Genomic DNA, 22,282 nt, shown 5'->3' with positions numbered 1-22,282 from the left:
AGTAGCAAAATGGTCCTAGCTAAAGACCATTATGCTCAGTGAAACAAGGCAATCTCCAAAATATCCAAATACCTTAGGTTCTCTCTGATATAAGGCAAACTTCACGCAAAATACAAGATCAATAGATATATAAATAAACATACATGCACATATAGTCATCTAGAGGAACAATATAATAGAGACCATCATATTGATATGTGAAAATACAAACCAGTATGCATCTTTACTTCCAAATCAAAGATGGACTCCCAATGAGACTGTTAAATATATCTTGACAATAGGAAAATGGATTCTCTGTCATTGTCCATATCTACAATGTCAGAATACACTTAAATAGCAGAATGATGGATATGACTGTTTTTGAAGGACTATACTACTGTAATAATATACAGGAAATCAGTGGAGAGAAGGGACTTGGGGAGGGAGGAGGGAAGGTCCCAGAGGCTATAGAATTGCATAATTAAACAGACAGACAGACAGATAGATAGATAGAGATTTTTTTTAAAAAAGCTGGTTATCAAGGACTTTTCATTTCCAATTTGGCAAGTAAGAAGCTTAGGGCTTGCCACTCTATCTTACTTCTTCTTAGATATATCAAATAAGGTAGAGCATAGAGCATATCACTGCCCCAGAAATTGGAGACAGCAGGTAGCTTCAGAAAACTGCACAACTGCATAAGCCCAATAGTAGAAACCAATGCCAAGGTATGCAAGGCTAATTGCAATAGGCTCAGCGTGAACAACTGACAAGAGCTAGTTAATTAGAACTAGAGAATCTTAGCGGACCTCATTCCTTTTGACAGTACAGCTTTGTTTTACTAATTTTTCTCATCAATCCATGTTTCTCTAATCACAAATTTAAAGAACAGAAAAAACACAAAGACTGGATGAATTAAACTCTCATTTCTGTACCTAGTGAATTTGAAAAGACAAAAGGGTTTTTGTAGTTAATGCAGAACCCTTTGACTTGTAAATGAATCTTTCATTTATTTATGTAAGCATTTTTGAGAACCTTGCATAATATTGCAAGAAAAAATTGAGGGCATTATTTTCTGCCCATTGATAAATTTCTTCACACATTTTTCAAGGAGAAAATCTACAGCAAAAGTCCAAATTATGTCAGCTTTCTCATACTAAGAACTCTGCCAAACATCAGAGATTTTTTTATTTCTTATTTTCTCCTTTGGTATATTCAATCCTTTTTCTTCGGAAGATGATCCTGAGTGTGGGTGCTTGTGTGTATATGTGTGTGTGCGTGTGCACATGCTGAAAAGACAATGGTCATGTAAATATGACACTATATTTATAAAAACATTGCTTCTGGTATATTCTTCCATGAAATAATAATTTGTTAGGTACTATCTATACCTTGTTTTCATTCCCAAGATATTAAAATAAAATCTAAACAACTCATCAAAGTTGAAAATCCAAGGTGAGCACAAAAAAAAATCAGATGCATTTCTATGAAAAAATAATGAAAAGCAAAAACCCTTCTATTTATAAAATAATTAAAAACAATAAAATGCTTAATTTAAGACCACTAACTAAGAAGGTAAAAGCATTTACACTTAAAAAGACACTGTTCAAAAAAATTAAAGACACACATAAATGGCAAAGCTCCTTAGTTCACAGATCAGAAAACAGTGTTGTTAGGATATCAACACTAAGGACTAAATACAATGTCTATCAAAAGTCCTACTTGGAAATAGATAACTACAACCTAATATTCATACAAAATATCAAGAAACCCTGAATAGCCACAATGATCTTTTAACAGAATAGGAGATCTCAGACTTTCTGATTTCAAATTGACTACAAAGTTACAATAATCAAGTAAGTGCCATACTGGCTTAAAGGCAGAGAAACAGACCAGGAGAGTGGGAGAGCCCCAAAACAAGATCTTGTACCTGCCTTTGGTCGATTTTTGACATGGTCCCCCAAGGAGACCATCAATAAGGGAATATAATCCTTTCAGTCATCTGTGTTGGGGAAATGATAAAACCACAGATGATAGAATATTGGATCCTTATCTGATACCACATATGAAAATTAAATTTAAAAGGGTGGAAACACTCATCATAAGCTGAACAGATGACATGATTCTTGAGAACATTATGCCAAGGGAAATAACCAAACATAAAATGACATTTTTATAATTCCACTTATATGCAGTAACGACAGTAGCTAAATTTACAGACAGACAGGAAATCAACTCTTGGCTTCTAGAGGCTGCAGGGGAGTGATTGGGAGTTAGTGTAGAACAGGCACAGAGTTGGAGTTTGGGAAGATGCAAAGGTTCTGGGAATGGAGAGTGGTGATGGTTGCACAACAGAGTGAATGTCAATGAAATATGCACTTGAGAATGTATAGAAGGATAAATTATGTCATCACAACAAATACACACATACTCCAAGATTTGAAACACAGTCCTTTGATTAACTGTTTAACATTGGAGCTGAGTGTAACATTATAACAAGCACTGTTTAGAGGATGTCACTTGCCACATGTTATGGATCCATTGCCATTACTTTCCACTAAAAAACATGAAGTTCTAGGTTATGTTAGGATTGCTATGTCCTACAGCAAAAACTCAGCTCTCAGACTAAATTAATAACCATAAAATAACCCACTTCAGGGGAGTTAGAAATAATTTTAAAAATAGACTACATTGTTTTTTATTTTGGATTGCTTTGGCCTATGTGTTATTAGCAGGGTGGAGGGAAATTTAATCTCCTTTTTAAGGGACCTAACTACTCTGACAAGACCTGATTGGAAAAGGCTGCCTATCCACAGAGATTAGTTTATACATATTTTGGCAACCTTTACATTGTTAACTAGGGTAAAAAGGTACAAGGGCTATGGGAAAGTGGGTAAGACCACTATTTCCAGTTAAAAATTTGTCTAGGGGCCCAGCGTGATATCCACTTAATCTGGGCTTAACAAGTCACTTCCCTGGTTTTGTGGTGGAAGATGAATTTGGTTAGAAAAATCATTTTTTTAAAGATTTATTTATTTATATTTAAAGGCAGATTTACAGAGAAGGAGAGACAGAAAGATCTTCCATCTACTAGTTATTCCCCAAGTGGCCCAATGGCCTGAGCTGAGCTGATCCTGAGCCAGGAGCTTCTTCCTAGTCTCCCACACAGGTGCAGAAACCCAAGGCTTTGGGATATCCTCTACCACTTTGTCAGTCCACAAGCAGGGAGCTGCATGGGAAGTGGATCAGACAGGACACGAATTGATGTCCATATGGCATCCTGGAGCATGCAAGCCAAGATTTTAGCCACTAGGATATCACACTGGGCCCCTAGACAAATTCTTAACTGTACAGTTCAGCAGAAACACCCTCAGACAACTTTAGCATTTTCCTTAGAAATAGTTACTTTGGAAGAAGTATATTGTACATAGCTTGAGAAACGAGCTACAAGAAAAGAGACACACAGTGCTGAAAAATGCAAACATTTCTAGTGATCATTTTTTAATGGCAGAGAGTTCAAATTCAGAGGTGGTCTACTCATCATTTTCTCAGTAGAAATTTTCTAATGGTAGTCTTTGCTTTTTACAGAAAAAGAATGGAAATCTTTCAAAGTTGGTGATAAGAGTGATTCATGTTTCTTTCTTTTCTTAAAAAATAATTGTCGATGTTAAATTATACTAATTTTGCTGCCTGAGTGGATTTTTAAATGCTAATCATTTCTTCCTCCATATTTAAAATGCCAATTGTACTTAGAGTTATGATACAGCAAGTACTACAAAATAATTTTTGAAAACAAAGATGTATTTAAACTTCTTCTGCATGTTTTTTTTTCAAACAAAATATCCCTTGCCTATGGAAGAATAATGCTTAAAGGGATTACATCTAGATATTGACCTTTGAAGAAAGGTTGGCTTACTAATTACTTGGTAAGTCCAAAAACTGCTAAGTTATTTACCAAACTTACTTAGACTCAACTTGGTGATTGCAGATTATTGACTAAGTTACACCGGACTTCTCTAGGGTTCTCTAAGACTCCACTGAATTTATGAAGTTGAAAGATAAGAAAGAATGATGCAGAGGGGGAAAGAAAATTAGTGACCGAAACAGTGCAGGATTCTAATTTAGTTTGATTTTATAGTCATGAAATTGAACAGGAGAAACTTGGCTGACAAGGTGGCTGTTCTTTGGGTCAATTCACGCTATTCTCACCTAGTGCACTGCCTTGAAGCTGTTCTGTTGAACTCTCACAGCTGTAAAGAAGCATATAAACACTTCCTCTGGACAGACAATTCTAGTTACTGACTAGGTTTAGCACATGGATTCTATTTTTACATCTTTGGTTTAAAAGGCTCATAAGTCCAAATTCAAAATATAATTTATTCTATCCTTCATACAGGCAGGATATAGTTGAGAATTACCTGGAAAATGGAACCTGCTTGAAGCAAAAATCTGGCTGTGATATCTTTTTCAGGAGACCCTTTCCAGGAGAATGGAGATCACTATTATGCTCTAAGTGATTGCTCTTTATTCTCGTTGGTTCCTGACTCACTATCATGTGAGTGACATAAGGTGGGAGTAACATGTACGAGGGTGATGAAAAGGAATAGATGCTATCATGCAATGTCCCAAAACGTTCAAAGAAAAAGCTGAGAGATCCAGAAAATCATGTAGTAACGAGGTGGAAAGATGAGCAGAGATCTCCCTAACCACCTTGCGTTCAGAGCACATGGAAGGGCCAGTTGAGTTTGACTTCATTTTACTTTAATGTGTCATAGTCTTTACTTTGCCTTCCATAAAAGGACACATGTATAGCATATGTAGTTATCAATCTATTAATTACAAGGATTGCACATTGCATCAGACACATTTCCCATAAGAACCCACTTGAAATGCTCTATCTAGACTCTACCAGTCACTTAAAAAAATGACAAGTGGAACAATAAATGATGGACATTACAGTCTGTGTAAACAAAAGCAAGGAATGAGAGGATCTAAAAAAACCCCAATATTAAAAGGAAATGAGATATGACCATATTAATCTCAGATAAATGAGACTGTAAGACCAGCAGTTCAAACATAAAGAAGGTTTTAGCAAGATGATATGACCACCATGCTGACAGCTGAATGCCTGTGTCTATGCACAACACCATGTTGCACCTCCAAGTCCCACTATGGAGATATTTGAAAATTGGATCACTGGGAAGGTTTTGGGCTATAAGAGTGGGGTTCTCATGGTGGGACTGGTGTATTTATGGAAAGAGGTGTGAGATCTTGCCCTTCCTTCCTGTTATCTTGCCATCATCATCACCCTGTGCAGACATAATTTTAAAAACTGTCTACAAACCAAGAAGAAAGCCCTCGCCAAGGAACAACATCAGCCAGGACTTTGATCTCAGAGTTTCCCATCTCCTGACAATAAAGAACCTTTTGTTGCTCTAGCTACTTTACTATATGATATTTTTTATTATATTAGCCCAAAATGACCCATACAACCTCTAATTCACATGCATCAAGTAGAAGCTTTAATGACGTGAAGCCAAATGGGCATGACTAAGACACAGACAAAAATCCCCAGTCTGTGTTGATATTTTTAAAAATCAAACAGAACAATAAATCAGTATAGAATTTGAAAATATGACCCACACTGTTAACCAACCTGCTGAAAAAGATATCCACAGAATCCTATAACCAACCTCTTATACATATCAAACACATATGAAAATATCACCAAGACAAACCACATATTTTTAAAATGCTGGGTGTTCAAATAAATCCCAAAGATTTTAAAATGATTAAAATAAAATAGATGGTCAATGAAAAAACCAAACTAAAATAACAAATATTTAAATGTTCCAAGTACTGATTAGATGACACACTGTTACATAACTCAAATGTCAAAAACAAAATAATTACATGAGAATGTAATGGTATTTTTAAATGATGAGAATTAAAACATCAACATATTAAAATATATACACTACATTTCCAGAGAGATTTATAGGTCAAAGTGCAAATAATAGAGAAATTTTACATCAGAAAAGGCAGACATTGGGTCCAGAATTTAGGACAATCATATACCCTATCAAAGTCCCAAGGTTTGATACCTAGCTCTGACTCCTGACTCCAGTTCCTTACCACCGGGAAACAGGGACAAAAGTCCCAGTAGCTGAGTTCCTGCTAGTCACATGAGACATGTGGCTTGAACTGGGTACTCCAGCATCAGCCCTAGTCTGGCCCTGGCTGTTGAGCATTCAGTGAGCGAAACAGCAGATGAAAGCATGTGCACATACTCTCTCTACATCTTAAATCTTACAAACATACCATTATACCTCAAAAAGCAAGAACAGAAAATTAGACATAAAGTGGAAAAAAATAGATATTACAACAGAACAAATAAATAAATCATAAAACATTAACAAATAGCCATTGCTTGTTTTTTTTTTTTTCAGTTGTGGAACTTATATTTCCTGTTCTTGTAAATTTAAGTAGTATCTGATTACAGCTCCTGTTCTTAGGGAAAATGCATCAGGAAATGAAATGACTTTGCCAGTGAACCTGAAGCTATTGCTACCACCTGGTCATTTGTGGCTCCTTATAACAGTGGATCAACTTACAGCAACAAAAATGTTACCGTATTGGCAGTAATCATTGCTACAGATTAGCATGAGCACTTAGGATTGCTACTGCACCAAGGGACAAGAAGAAATACATGTAAATACAGGGGTATTACTTGTAGCATCTCTTGGTGCTTTGATATGTGAGAACAATGGTGAACGGGCAAGTAGAGGAAATGTAGCTGCCTTGAGAAAAAACCACTAAACTTCTCAGTGACATCTGTTTTGCCCTGCAAGGCAAAGAAACATGGTCAGCCAAAAGGTTCCTAGAGGTGATAAGGATCAAGATTGGGTGGGGCTGGCACCACAGTTCAGCAGGCTAAACCTCTGGCTTAGATGACATCACCCCATGTGGGTGCTGGATCAAGTCTTGGATGTTCCAATTCTAATTCAGCTCCCTGCTAATATACCTGGGAAAATAACGGAGGATGGCCCAAATGTTTGGCCCCTAGAAGAAGGTCCAGGCTCCTGACTCGGACTGATGCACTCCCAGCCATTGTGGTCATTTAGAGGAGTGAACCAGTTGATGGAATCTACTTCTCTCCTCCTAACTCTTTCAAATAAAAATAAATCAGTAATTAAATAAAAATATTTTTTAAAGGGGGGCGGGCAGTAAGTCAGTACTATAGGCTAAGCGGGTTCCTATGGTACCAGCATCCCATATGAGCTCCAGTTCACATGCCAGCTGTTCCACCTCTGATCCAGTTCCCTGATTCATGGCATAGAAAAGCAGTGGAGGACAGTTTAAGTTTTTGGGCCCATGCACCCATGTGGGAGACCAGAAAGAAGTTCTTGGCTTTGGATTGGCGCAGCTCCTGCAACTATGGCTATTTGGGGAGTGAACCAGGAGATGGAGAATCTTATTCTCTGTTTTCCCTCTCTCTGTAATTCTGTCTTTCAAATAAATGATTTTTTTAAATAAAAATATATGTAATGGTTGGGTGCCAGAGGTCAGATATGACAACTTTCCAATAATGGCATCAATACCAGCAGGGTTTGGTGCTTGCTTTACTATTTCGTATTTTGCATTAAGTTTTTTGTAGAGTTTTAGAAGTCTACCATCATTAAAGGAGCTTTGAAATAGGCAAAGTTTAAAAGGAAATGAGGGCACAATCTACAATAGCAAAGACATGGAAACAATCCAGATATGTGTCCAAGGAAAAGTGGTTAAAGAAACTGTGGTACATCTACTCAATGGAATATTAGTCAGCTATTAAGAAGAATGAAATTATGCCATTTACAACCAGGTGGTCCCAACTAGAGACCATTATGATCAGAGAAATGAGTCAATCACAAAAGAACAAATATCATACATTCTTATTTAAGGAAAACAACATGGAAAGTGTAACTTTAATAATCTGATAATACTGTTTTTTGTTTGCTTGCTTTTTTGGCAGTATCCCATGTGTTTTGATGTTTCTGATTTCAGTTTTGTTTATTCCAAATAATTCCTTTTCTCTTGTCAAATTCACCACTGACTCATGGGTTACAAGGTGGCATCATTTTTCCCAAGAGACTTCTGTGTTTCCTTTTTGTCACTCATATGTGTTTACTCAGTGGCGCATTTTTTTCATGGTGCTGTAATTTGTTGTTGTTGTTGTGGCTGTTGTTCTAACTCATACCAGTTGTTGATCTTGCTTCATGGCTTCTAAATTATGGAATGTACAGTGATGGGGTACTGGGGTCTACCATATCCAGATGTGGAGGAATAACGCAACATGCATCCCTACTTCCAGGTAAAAGATGAATTCCCAATGAAACTGGTGGACATGTGTAGACAATGGGATGCTGGACTGTCTGACATTGTACCAACTATGTTGGGGTACACTTAAATAAGAGACTAATGGAATTATGATTCCTTATGAAAGGCTACACTATTGTAGTAAAATGGGGAAAATCTGTTGGGGGGTGAGGGTTTGGGGGGAACCCCAGTCTATATGAAATTGTACCACATAATTCAAAATTCAAAATAAAAATATATTTTAAAAAAGGAACTGAGGGCAGGGGCCTATCTGAGTGGCGAAAGGTGTTGACATTATGGTATCTCAGATCCATCTTTCACCGCAATTCCTGCTGCAGAGACCTGTCCCAAGAAGGTATTGACTCCTTTTGCAAAGAGCTCTGCTTCAGGCCCATGCTACCCTCATGTTTTGTCATGCCCTGGGCTTTTCTGACAGGATGCTCTGGGAATGCCCTTCTCATGCATGACTTACCTGAGTTGGAGATAATGTGTACGGGGATGGTTTTAAATGATGCAAGATTGGAGCACAGGGATAAAATGTTTTATTACCCATACAAACAATTTAGCATCATACTGCTTAAGCCTCCTCAGATGGCCACATGGGAGCAAGCCCCACAGTGTTGACGAATTGCACACAAGTGCATTGTCATATTCACTTTGCTTTATTCTCTGTCTCATTCTGCCTGTCCTCAACATCATTTTCCCCCTGGATCACCTCACAAATGAACAGCTTCCACCCTCATTTTTTTAAAGATTTATTATTATTATTATTATTATTTATTGGAAAGGCAGATATACAGAGAGGAGAGACAGAGAGGAAGATCTTCCATCCGATGATGCACTCCCCAAGTGAGCGCAACGGCCATTGCTATACCAATCCGAAGCCAGGAGCCTCTTCCGGGTCACCCACGCAGGTGCAGGGTCCCAAAGCTTTGGGCCATCCTCCCCTGCTTTCCCGGGCCACAGGCAGGGAGCTGGATGGGAAGCAGGGCTGCCGGGATAGAACCGGTGCCCATATGGGATCCCGGGCGTGCAAGGCGAGGACCTTAACCGCTGCGCCACCGTGCCGGGCCCTCCACCCTCATTTTTGACTTTGCCTCTGTCTTGGGGGAACCCGGTCTAAGACATTGATCTTTACAAAAGAATTAATTTCCTCTGGCCACCAGGACTGCACTCATTCTTAACTTCTCTTAGAAACTGTCCAGTACTGCTGGGAGTCTGTGTGCTTGGCATAAGGCAATCCTGCTTTGGAAAATTAAGGCTGGCAAGTTGCCCTGTGTAATACTTTCTTCTTTCTTGACCCATTACTAAGGATCTCTTTGCTGGCCCAAATTCTTTTTCTCTTACAAACTTGAAAAAAAAAATGTGCCCAACTTAGACAAACTCACAAAGCCAACATCTAGCTCATCATTTCACATTGATCCTACTCAGAATGCCCCTGGTAAATCCGCAGTAAAGAGCCAGTATATGCACACATGCTGCTTTTCCTTCTAGTTGTGGTCAGTGGCTTTCTTTGCTGTTCCAGTCACACAGACTTATTTTCTTCTTTTTAAATGACAGGCTATTTTCTTTGGCACAGTCCCAGAGTCCAGCAAGAGTTAAACTTGCTGCTATGTGAAAGAGCTGTGTTTGTTTAGAAGTTATTTAGAAGGCCGTGAGAGCAGGAGACCTGGATCAGAGGAAGTAGCCCCAGGAAACCATTTTTTTTTTCATCCCTGTCTTTTTGCCAGGATAATGGGTTTTCCTAGGCCAATAGCAATTCACAAGAAAATCAAAAATCTCACAGAATACCAGCCACATTGTTTTCTTATGAGCAACTGCTTACTGTTTCTTAACAAGAAGAGAAGCAGAAACATTGAGTGGGAAATGGCATGGTCAGTGTACGCTTTTCCATGACAAATGCCGTTTGATATCTTCTTTCCCAGAATTGATCTGGGAAGGCAATCTAACAATGGAAAAGTATTGATGATACCCAGGTATATGGATTATGCTTGAAGAGAGATGTAGTCTATCTTAAAAACAGAATAAACCTCAAAAAGAATACAACAACCAACTCACAAAGGGAGAAGAATTGAAAGAGGAAAGCTAAGAGCCACAACGCCCCAAAACAAATTTTGAGGAATGACCCATCAGCATTTTAAACGGAGAGAAGATCTGGAATGCTGGGGGACAGTGTGGTCAGGGAGTCAGAGAGGGCTAGATACTCAGGTCTTCCAAATCGTGTTGGAAAGATCTCAGGACTCTGTTAACATTGACCTTGAGGTGGAAGATGAGGCTCAGATGAGAAGGCAACATTTGCTCCATGTTTAGCTTTGTTATTGAGCTTCAGAAATTGCCTGAGTTTCGCATGTAACATGTCAGAACATTTCAAAAGAAAGAAGCGTATGCAGTGTTAATCTCATCCAGTTGAGTCTCCCAAGACTGAAGAAAAGCAAACTTAGAAGCACACGGCAAGGTTAGCGCATGGTAGTGCTGGCTGTGAGAGTCCCCTTCTGCACCTGCTTCAGAAGTGCGCTGCTAGGCTGGCTATAGCAGCACAAGTGCCTGCCTTGCCTGCTTTCCCCTTGTGCAACACTCACTCACTTCCAAACATGAGCTGGATTCAGCCCCATTGCTGCTTAATCCCAGGGACCTGCTCGATATACTGTCTTCCAGATTGTTTATTTTACTTTCTCTTCTCCAGGGTAGAGGTAATAATATAATTTATTTCCATTCATATTTCTCTTTTAGTCTTAAGTATTTCATTTCATACTTTATTTCTAGTCCCTTTATTCCCCTCCATGAGAAGGGATAATCATGTCTTTTACCTTGAGACGTTTAACTTGTCAACAAACTCAAAGGAGGGTGACCTTAAAAAAAGATTGTTTTTTTCTTGCAGAGATGAGAATTAACAATGCATAAAACGTGAAATTTCCCAGGTTAAATTCCTTTACAAGATTACAGAGAATGAAAAATGACAAATGAACTAACTTCAGGGTCAGTAAGGGCCTCCTTTGCCAGTTAAAGATGAAATTAGGGGGAATTTTTCAATAGAACAAATGCAATTGCATATTGATATGAAAAATAAAAGCTCAGGATTCCTAGTTGTTAGGGAAATACAAATAAATGTGGTTACATTGAGGTTCTACTTAACTCCAGCGAGAATGGTCTACGTAGAGAAATCTACTAACACCTGCTGGCACGGATGTGGAGGAAAGGGTGTGCTGCTCCCCTGTTTCCATCAGTAGTGTAAGTAGTTAGTGCAGCCACTACGGAAGGCAGCATGAAAAGTTTTCAGTCAACTACAGGTTGGTATACCGCATGACTCAATTATCCCGCTCCCTCAGTGAAATCTGAGTATGAGAAAGCAATGTGTAACCCCATAAATTTATAGCAACACAATCCACAATAGGAAAGACATGGAAACAACCCAGATGCACATCAAAAGAGGAAAAGATAAAGCAACTGTGGTACCTCTATTCTATGGAATACCACACAGTCATTAAAAGGAATGAAATCCTATCACTTACAACAAAATGGTCCCAACTGGAAACCATTATTCTCAGTGAAATAAGCCAGTTCCAAAAGGACAAACACCATACGTTCCCCGCTGATATACAGAAACCTTCATGCAAGACACAGAACAAATAGATACATGGATGAACATGTTTATACACATATTCTCACACGTGAACTGTATATGGAGACTAGCATATTGGAAAGTGAAGATACATTTGCATTTTCTCTCCTAAATGAAAAGAGGATTCCAATGAAACTGTTAAATATACATTGACAATATAATGCTAGATGCTCCACCTTTGTCTATACCTACAATGCCATGACACACTTAAATAACAGAATGATAAACTTATAACTATTACTAAAGAACTACCCTGCTGTAATAATATGGAGGAAAATTGTGGGAGTGGAAAATAGGGATGGAGGAAGAGCAGGGAGAAAGGAGGAATTCCTATTCTTACAAAACTATATTATGGAAGATAAGAGCAATAAGAAAGAAGGAAAAAAAGAAATACTTCTTAAAATAGTCAAGTCAATTCAATCACAACTTCAGTGGGACTGTGTCTCATTGTTTAAACAAAACAGCTAGTTGTTCAAACTGTTTCTCAGCTAGAGGTGCAGGCAACAAATACAGACAGGGGCAGAGTTGGAGCAGAATGAGCTGATGACCACTTTAAAATTATTAAAAAGGTTTCATTTCTTTTTTTACTAAAATTCACTTAAAATCTGCATCTTTTTCATTTCATTGTATTCTTTCTGTCACAACTTACTTCCTTGAAAATTTCTTCTGTCATTTTTATTTTTACCTATACTCTTTCTTCTCCATATTCATTCTTCCATTTCATTGCCTTTCTTCTGTTTTACATTTAGGGTTTTGAGAGAAACAAGACAGAAACACCACAGCCTACCATTTCCACCAAGGATAAATACAGGAACATCCCAGCGGTCACTGTCAAAATCCAGTCCTGAACGCACGGGTCAGCGGACACCGAGAGGCTGATGTAGAGTCCTAGGAAGGCAGTCAGGGCACTGACAAAATTCATCAGGATGGCAGTCTTCACAGAAAGTCCAGAGTTTAAGAGCACTGCAAAGTCTCCTGAAGTTCAAATGAAAAGAATTGTTTAAGTGATGACACATTGGGTAGAAAAACATGCTACTACAAAGTTTAAAATCGAAACCATTCTCAGGAGTGATTGGATAATTAAGTGATGTCCTCTATTGCTCTAGGATTCCTAAGCAATTCATTCCACAACTACTTGGAGGTTGTATTTTGAGGGTTGCATTCTTTTTGTTGCTCCTTATGGTCTGTCTGTCTGTCTGTCTGTCTGTCTCTCTCTCTCTCTCTCTCTCTCTCTCTATCTCACACACACACAAACACACAGAAACTGTGACATACTCTTTCCTGATATCCTGTGACATTTCAACTTAGATCAACACAATGCAGTCATTTGTTGTCACCGGGTTTCTAAATCTTCTGTGCTAGAAGTTTGCCACGTGAAATCATGACATTGTATGAGCTTTTAAATTTTTCACATCTGTGTCTGCAGGCACCGCTGTGTTTGGAAGAGAAAGCTACTTAAGAGATTTTTAAAACATGACAAAAGTTGGCTAGAGGACAGTTTTACTGCCTTTGTGATAATAGGAAAATGATCTTATTCTTTCATTACCTCTGCCCTAAAAGGAAACTAACCTGTTGGTAAATCTGAAAGCATCTATCTTAGTCTGTGGGATTTAATGGGGCTGAATTAACCAAAACAACAGCTCAGAAGCTATATCCTGGCTCCATTGCGTTTGGCCCAATGAACAGATCTCAAAACATTGTTACTGGCCTGAAAAAGACTGTCCTACTGGCCCATGGCTTTGGGTTGAGTAGCAAATGTTAGACCACAATTATAGGAGCTAACCATAGGACCCCAGGCTATAGCTCCCAGGCCATTTATAGCTTAGTGGGCTTATGTAGGGTTTCAGATAAACTGCTCCAAGAAGGATGGGTCAAAAATAAGTGAGTGACGCAATGACAAGCAATGACTACTGAGGAGAAGAAAGCAAGAGTGGCCCAACAATGTGCTTTGCACAGGGCACATGTGGACCACACCCCCTCCCCGCAGCCTTCAGTGTTTTTGGTGTATTTTAGATATGTCTGTTCAATACCATCTTGGTTCCTTGGAGGCAGGGTTTAAATTATAGGGCTATTAAGATAATTTGGAGTCTTACGTACATCTGCTACTAGACATCTGTCATTCCAATTTTACACATGGTTTCAATTATAAATCAGGTTGATAAAACCATGGTTTGGTCTTAATGTTAAAGTTATTTTATCTCATTGGCTTGTCTATTAAGTTGCTGAGTAAAATAACCATTTTAATATCTTCCCATATTTAATTTGCAGATTTTAAAGTGATTCCCAAAGTTCTTGAAAATGAAGTTTCTCTGAATGACTCTCTTACACATAGAATTCTACATAATTCCCCAAAGAGTTATTCTTAGTGCTGCGAAAGATCACAAAAGAGTTTAATCAAATTAGATTTCAAGGGACAAAAATTATTTTTTGAGTCCTCTAACGGCTTAAATAAATGATAAATGAAAAGTATGCATCTTGCAATCTGTGTTGTAAAAAGAATCCTATCAAATGACTTTCTCAACCAGCAAAAAAGAGTTTTCTCTATAGGACTTACCCATTTCATGTGGAATTTCATGACACAAGATAGCAATAGTTGTGGTCAGTCCTGACTCACAGGAAGAGGAAAAGGCGGCTCCTATCACTAGGCCATCTGCGAAGTTATGCAGGCTGTCCCCAATCAGTACCATTACTGCTAACAAGCTAATGGTTTTGCCTGTGGAATCAAACAGAAGTGTGAAAAGCATTAGCAGGGTGCTACATGTTTCAGGGAACCTTCAAATATGATGGCCTTTTTCACTCTTGATATTCTCATGCTGATTCTGAGTCACCCCATTTTGTTTCAGCTTTCAAAATATAGTGGGACTTGAGATACTATCTGGTGGGGGGAGGCATGCAGTTGGGTCGGATGGCATGGGTGTGCGATGAGCATGGCTCCTTGGTTAGCACGGCTAAGAGGAGTTTCTGACTGCGTGGCAAGGCCCGGCAGAATGTCTCTGGTTGCCTCATTGCTGCCCCACCCCACTGTATGGACACTCAATCACCTCTCTGATGTTTCATAGAATTCTCCTGAGAGTGTTGTTTCTCTGTGAATGCAAAATGATTCCTGTAACTGATGTAACACCTCACACTAATCAGTCCTGTTATGGTAAAAGGGTCTTTGGCAACTTAAGGCAATGACACACAGCTAAAGACATACAGCAGTACAATTGAGTCCACATTGTCCCCAAACATTCTGGTATGAACTCACCTTTGTCCTGGAGCTTGCCCTAATATAAGAAATGTTTTCCTTAAGAAATGACTTGATAATATCTTGGAACAGATGGCAATCATGGAGGTACAAAGAGTTTGTTTACCTTGCAGCCTCGAACTGCTACAACACATGAAATGACACATTTTGGCTTCTCACCACAGAAAGTAGAAAGGGAGACAAATGTGAACCCCCAAAGGAAAATGGCTTAAAACTTCTACCTTATATTGGCACTTATATTTAGGGAAAGAAAACTGCTTAAAAAGATAAAGAGAAGTTTCTTATAAAGGCCCTTTGTTCATAGAAAGGCTGAGTTGTCCTGATTCTTTTCACTACCCTTTAACAAAAGAACAAAAAACAATTAAATCAGAACTAGGTGAAGGTGATGGTAATTAGTATATGACTGATTATAAAATTTAATAAAGAATCTATGATATATGCTTTTATAAATTCATTTCATTTATGAGCTTTCTTTTTAATTCTATATTCTTGATATTTTAAGTAATGTTAGTTTAGGCTTAGTGAAAATTGATTTTGGATATAAGTAAACCACCTGTCACTATGTAACCACATGTGCTGCCAACCGTGGAATTCCTGGCTTTCATCCAGGTGACTTCAGGTTTGAATGAGTAATGGGTTGCTAAAAATGATTTCTTTGAAGTAAAATAATGATAATGTTTTTTAGGATTATTTTTGTAATCATTTTTTAATAATGAAGTAAAAAAGAAACCATTAGATGTTGTGCAAAAGCTTGTGATGATTTGTGTATAAAGAAGGCAACTTTCTAAGTTGTACAATTTGAGCATCACGCCATAGTGGTCCACGTCTCCTCCTTGTCTTCTCGTTGATGCACACATTCTTTGCAGTTTCTCAAGTCAGCCGGAGCTGGTCTCTGGAAACTATCAGGCTTGAACACATGGTCTTTGATTTTCTAGCTGTCCTCATACAAGGGGTCCTCAAAAAGTTTACAGAAAATGTGTTATGTAAAAACCACACATGTAGTTTCCAAAATAAGTTTTATATCAAAGAAGCTTGACTTTTCATTCCATTTCTGTGAACTTTTTGAAGTTTCCTCATAATGAGATCAATTTTATGCCAGGATTCATTATTATAACATCATCTACTAATGCCAAAAAGCAAAAGGAAAATACAACATTACAGCCTCCCAAAATACCACAAGTGAGCTCTTCATCCACGTGTTTATAACAAGTTTTTAAAATAATGGTCCAAGGGCCCGGCGCGGTGGCGCAAGTGGTTAAAGGTCCTCGCCTTGCACACCCGGGATCCCATATGGGCGCCAGTTCTAATCCCGGCAGCCCCGCTTCCCTTCCAGCTCCCTGCCTGTGGCCTGGGAAAGCAGTCGAGGACGGCCCAAAGCTTTGGGAACCTGCACCCGCGTGGGAGACCCAGAAGAGGCTCCTGGCTTTGGATCGGCATAGTATCGGCCCGTTGCGCTCACTTGGGGAGTGCATCATCGGACGGAAGATCTTCCTCTCTGTCTCTCCTCTCTGTATATCCGCCTTTCCAATGAAAAAATAATAAAAATAAATCTTAAAAAAAAATAAAATAATGGTCCAAATGTGTATGAACTCTCCACAGTCACATACTCAAACTGATTTCCCTGAAGTGATGGTGCTACAAGGCAGGGCCTTTGGCAGGTGGCAGGAAGGCAGAGCTGTCCAGAGTAAGATTAGTGTACCAAAGGGGGCTTGCACCCTTCTACCATATGATAGGCCAGCAAGAGGGTGCCATCCATGACCCAGAAAATGAGTTCTTATCACACAGCTTTGTTTTTTAGCTACAGTTCATTATGGTAGGCTGCATGGATCAGGACAACTTCCTGACTGTCATTAAAATGAAGCCTGTTTTTCAAAATTGTTCTGAGTCAGACTGTCCCTTGGCCAACCTCTTGAATCTCCAACCTGTCCCTGTGTGATCACCAGGCTTCCCTTTTGGGCTGGTGCTAATGACTCTCTTAAACACCTTACATTCACCCTTCTTCTTGATCACAATGGGACCAGGACAAACTCTCCTGTTTCCTAAGTTAGCTTTTGGAAGATTGTTCAATGCTCTGGTCTTTCCATAAGATAGTTTTCAGTACCCATTAGCCAGATATTGAGAAAACAAACAGGAGCTCCTGTTTTCATGGGATTCTATTACATAATGCACATTATCTGATTAGGAGAGAGTCAATGCAATAATTTTGATCATAATTGTGTTCAAGTTTTTAATGGGCAGAATTTCTTTTTTAAAAACTCTAATTCTATGGCATAACTAACTAAATTACAGAGTTGAATGACTAACACACACGCAAAGTATTTTGAGGATAACACTTAGTCTGCAGTAAACTGCCCAGGTAAAACATATGATAAGAATGGTCATAAATCAATTTTCATGACCTAAAGCTCCAATATTTATTTAATGGAATACATACTGTACAACAGGTTTAAAGTTACTGTCATTACTGTTAGAACTAAACATTCTAATAAATATACAGTAGAAATAGAAAAATTTACCTCTTGTTTTCTAAATTGTCAATTACTACAGAGAGATTACAGTTTGTATTTTTGTTTGTTTCTGGGGAATGTGTTAGGATCATTATAAATTATGTATCATAGGACAAGAAATTTCTGTAAATAGCAGATACAGCCCAGATTATCAGCTAGGAGACAGCTATACTCACCATGGTGCTAACATCTCACACATCTTATTTCTAATAAATATTTACATGTATCACTGTAGAACAGATTTATATCCCTCTTGTGGTTTACTAATTTGTTTTATTCCTTATTAAAAATAAGCAGACATCATGTAACAGTCATAAGACACAGAATAAATTCTTACATTCAGAGACTTACTAGTATTGCTCAGAAGTTCTCAGACCAAAAGCAACCCAGTCATTTAACTGTTTCTGCCAATTTTCAGAAATAAAGCTCATCTTTGTGAAAAGAACTTTTCAAAAAATGAAAAGTGACACCTTTGACAGCATCAGAACATGCAAATCAAGTTGTGATTTCTGTATGCCTACATGTAGTTTCGATACAATAGAGAATGAGGGAGTTTCAAAAAGGTCCTGGAAATTGAATATCATGAATAAAGAATGAGGATGGATCAATTTGTTTCTGCACCAAAATAAATGCATCTCTTAACTTCATCTCCACTAACTTTTAAAAGTACTCTTGTTATACAAATGGAAGACTTTCGTTCTTGCATATCTTGCTAGTAAACAATGAGGCCTAATTTTTGCTATTATTTTGTTATCTCTGATTATGGGTTTTCCAAATGATAAATCATGGACTTGTAGCAAGCCACCAGGCAAACAGACACATTTGCATGGAAGCCACAAAGAAAACATTGTACATATTTTAAAGCATAATTTAAATATTATTTAGTAGAAGATGAACATCCACTGGTAATTTAATGTACTCTATTCATTATAAAATTATTCATATTATTTTACCTGGTCCTTGCATCAGGAAGCAACACTGAATTCCAGAATTCTGAACTATTAAAGGTTTTCCATGGTGAAACATGGGCTAGAATTTCATTCTAGCTTTTGAAACACAACTTGAAATCTACCAATGCAGTAATACACAACAAGTAATTATATATTTGAATCTAATTCAATATGTTTCTGGCAAAATGGGGATTTGAATAATCTAATTTGCATTTGTTCTCTACTGCATGCCAAGCTTGATATCTGAAATAGGAAGATGCAAGGCCTGCTAACTGTTTCAATGAGACCACCAACGCTCCCTGCCTAGCCGTTGCTCCTGCTCCTAATTTGACTTGGCATACCACTTTTCTTCTACTTTCAAAAATAAAAGCATGAGTGTCACAGATCTGCAATGTATCAGGCATTCTAAACAACTCCTAGAACTGAAAATTTAGAAGAGAAATATTCTTCACCATGTCTTGAAAAAGAACTGGATGGGACATGTAATTACTTAATTTGAAGCAAATAATTACATGAGTGAGCATACCTAAAACAGAACAACAGTTATTAGTTCTTATTAATATACATCTTTATATCCTCAACTACATTTCTAGGGATAAAGATGACTAATGCTTTCCTTTCCAGTGCATATGCAATGCCCAAGACACAGGTGCTCAAATACTTTTGGAGTGAATATCAGAATGTGAGAGAACACAGAGATATGTGGGAGGATAATGGATGATAAACTATCACTGCAGCAGCATCTCTTCATTTCTCCAGTGTCGGAGCACACATGGTACTGTATCCTGAACAATAATGTAACCACTCTCACACTCCGATCTTGCTAAGTGGGAAGAGCATTGAATGAGACGCCATATAATCTATGTGAAGTATTTTGCATGGTTCCTGACAAAGAAGAAGCATTTGGTACATGGCAGCTGATGGTTTTACTGGATAGCAAACCTGTTAATAGTAGAATAGGAGTAAGTAATCATGACAGCTTGATAATAAAATACTATCACATGGATAGCATACTCTAGAAGAATGGGGCAAAGATGCAAGAGTTACATATGAAAATCAAAAAGAAAAACTTCAAAGAATTATTCAGAAACAAGGGGATAAAATAAATTGAAATTTGTCAATTAAATGTAGATACAGAGGGAAAAGGCACAGAAAGTTTTTGAATTGAAAATCTGATGAACAATTGAGTTACAGAGTAACGTGATAATTAGATACTTCTGGTTTGAACTCAACTGTTTCAATGAAAATGTAACAAGACAGAAATTTGTAATAAATTTTCCAGCAGACTCTAATAGTTGCAACAAACAAATAATGGTGACTCCACACTTCATAGTCAAGTAAGCCTCAATTATCATCTAAGCATAATTAAAAGCAGCTTTGGGGGCAGTACTGTAGCACAGAATGTTAACCCGCTATGTGCCAGGCCGGCATCCCATAGGAGCAGTGGTTTGAGTTCTGACATGATTAAACTTCCCATCATTATATACAAAAACAAAACAAAACAAAAAACAGCAGATGATGGGCCAAGCACTTGGGCCTTTGCCACCCACTTGGGGGAATCAGATAGAGTCTCTAACTCCTGGATTCATCCTGGCCCAATCCTACTTTGAGAGTGAACCTAAGGACAGAATATATCTGTCTCTCCCCTTTGTCACTCTTTCAAATAATTAAATCCCTAAAAAGAAATTGAGAATAGGCTTGATAATAACATCTGTATTTATACTAAGTTTGCAGAGATTTAGTCTGAAAGAATTGAAAACAAAACCAACAATTTAAGAATGGAGTCAGGTTAACACAAATGTGTATGTTATCTTTTAAAGACAAATGAAAACAGGTCTCTATCAAAAACTTGATTGCAAACTTTTTAAATAATGAACTATGAAGGTTCTTCTCAAAGTTTATGAAAATCACATTTTTTAAAACTATGCATGGGTTCAAACTTTTTCTGCATCAAAATGAACTTATTAGTTCATTTATCTAGGAGGCTGCTACAATCTCCTGTAGTTACCAAATATGAAATCTATATGTGTATGGAAATAGATTGTCTATTCATTGACATTTTATACATTTCAAGTTCATCTTTTTAAACTGGTACTCACATTTTCTGCTGGAGGCTGTCACACTGCTAATGGGAATTTCAGTGGCCTGTGAATCTTCTGGGCCTTTCTATTTCAAAATCAAAAAATAACTGATGAAAGATAAGCAACAGTTACTGTTACGTTGAAAAACAAACTCTTTGAAGAATTTTGCTGATTTAAAGACATTTTAAATACTCAAGATATTTATATATATACATATATATATCACTATTACAAAATTTCATGACAACATACAACATAGAATTGGAAATCTGAATAGAGCATAAATTTTGTAGTATTTACATGAAGAGGAAAACACTATTTTACCTAGACCCAAATCTTCTATAGAAAATGGGACATTACCATGACAGGTCATACTTCAGATTTCTAAATTTTAGAGTCCTTTATAAAAGTCAAGAGCTACAGAAAATTAAGGTTGATCTAATGTGATTCTACTCCTGGACAATAGGTTGTGAGTCTGGGCATATCAGTTATTTGTAAGCAGACAGTAAATTTTGGATGGAAAATAAACCATGCAAATCCAATACTTCATTTCATCTAATGTTACAAATTATTCTGTTTTTATTGCTTCAGCAGTTATTACAAGAATCCTTAAAATTAAGAATGCCTATGTCATATCATTTGGTAAATAGTTGGAAATGCTGCTTCACTGAATTCTACCAGGTACCCTACAACAGAGTTTTCTTCCTCCACAATATGATTACCATGATCCATCACTTTGTGATATTAAATTTCTGTGTCCAAGAAAAAAATTTTATACTTGTATATCTGTGTAATGTGAACATAGGAAGTAAATGCAGCGAAATGTAAAAAAAAAAAAAAAAAAACTACTACCAAAAAAAAGAGTATTTTGCTCACAGTTGGGCTTTTGAGGAAACATGAGGGATTGCATTGTTTCTGTTTCTTGTTCTACCCAACTTCAGGCAGGAGGCCTGTCTACCTCCTTTGCTCATTCTCTCCCCCAGAGTCTGTGCTTGTATCCTAGCAGTCCTTCTCTTGAAGCAGCCCATCATTTCATTGGTTGAGCAGCTGCTGCTGTTCAAGAACTGAACCTTTATTCTCTGGGGTTTCCTGACCAGCAGCTTCCAAAGCCACTAAGGAGGTGCTCAGCAGCGTGAACCACTGGAGACAGTCTGGTTAAGCATGCTCATTTATCGCAAAACAAGCACAAGCTTAAATAGACTAAGAAAGGGGAGGGCAGAAGGGCGTCTCCTGACAGTCCTTCAACCCAACAATGACACTGTAATTGGATAGAAGGTATGTCTATCTCTCTGGACTCTTCAGTCATGGTAGGTCATGTATAACACACATGGCTAGCAGGTAGACCTCAGGTCATGGGCAAGTAGGTCCTGGGCCACATATGACACAGAGGCTGGCACATAATGTGGATCAAAGCTGACAACTCAGAGTTGCTTATGAAGGAAGTCCCAGCACAGCCTATCCAAGGACAGAGACATTGGGGTGCAACTCACCGCCTTCACCTATATGGCCAGTGAACAGACCACTGTTAGGGGTTCCCTCAGGGACTT

General features: G+C 37.9%; 1 protein-coding gene across 3 annotated transcripts in view; it reads right to left on the bottom strand.

The window, feature by feature from the left end:
* SLC39A12 (solute carrier family 39 member 12) overlaps nucleotides 1-22,282 on the bottom strand; it is a 59,657-nt gene that overhangs the window by 5,907 nt on the left and 31,468 nt on the right. For all 3 annotated transcript variants that reach the window (XM_040967992.1, XM_040967993.1, XM_040967994.1), the window contains 3 exons: nucleotides 20,754-20,820; nucleotides 14,505-14,663; nucleotides 12,738-12,925 (listed from right to left, as the gene is read on the bottom strand). In XM_040967992.1, coding sequence (XP_040823926.1) covers nucleotides 12,738-12,925; nucleotides 14,505-14,663; nucleotides 20,754-20,820 — 414 coding nt within the window. The remainder of the gene's footprint in view (nucleotides 1-12,737; nucleotides 12,926-14,504; nucleotides 14,664-20,753; nucleotides 20,821-22,282) is intronic.

Source organism: Ochotona curzoniae, unplaced genomic scaffold (assembly GCF_017591425.1).
Source record: "Ochotona curzoniae isolate NIBS_2020 unplaced genomic scaffold, NIBS_Ocur_1.0 scaffold_4683, whole genome shotgun sequence".
Lineage (NCBI taxonomy): Eukaryota > Metazoa > Chordata > Mammalia > Lagomorpha > Ochotonidae > Ochotona > Ochotona curzoniae.
This window is presented reverse-complemented; position numbering and strand designations above follow the sequence as displayed.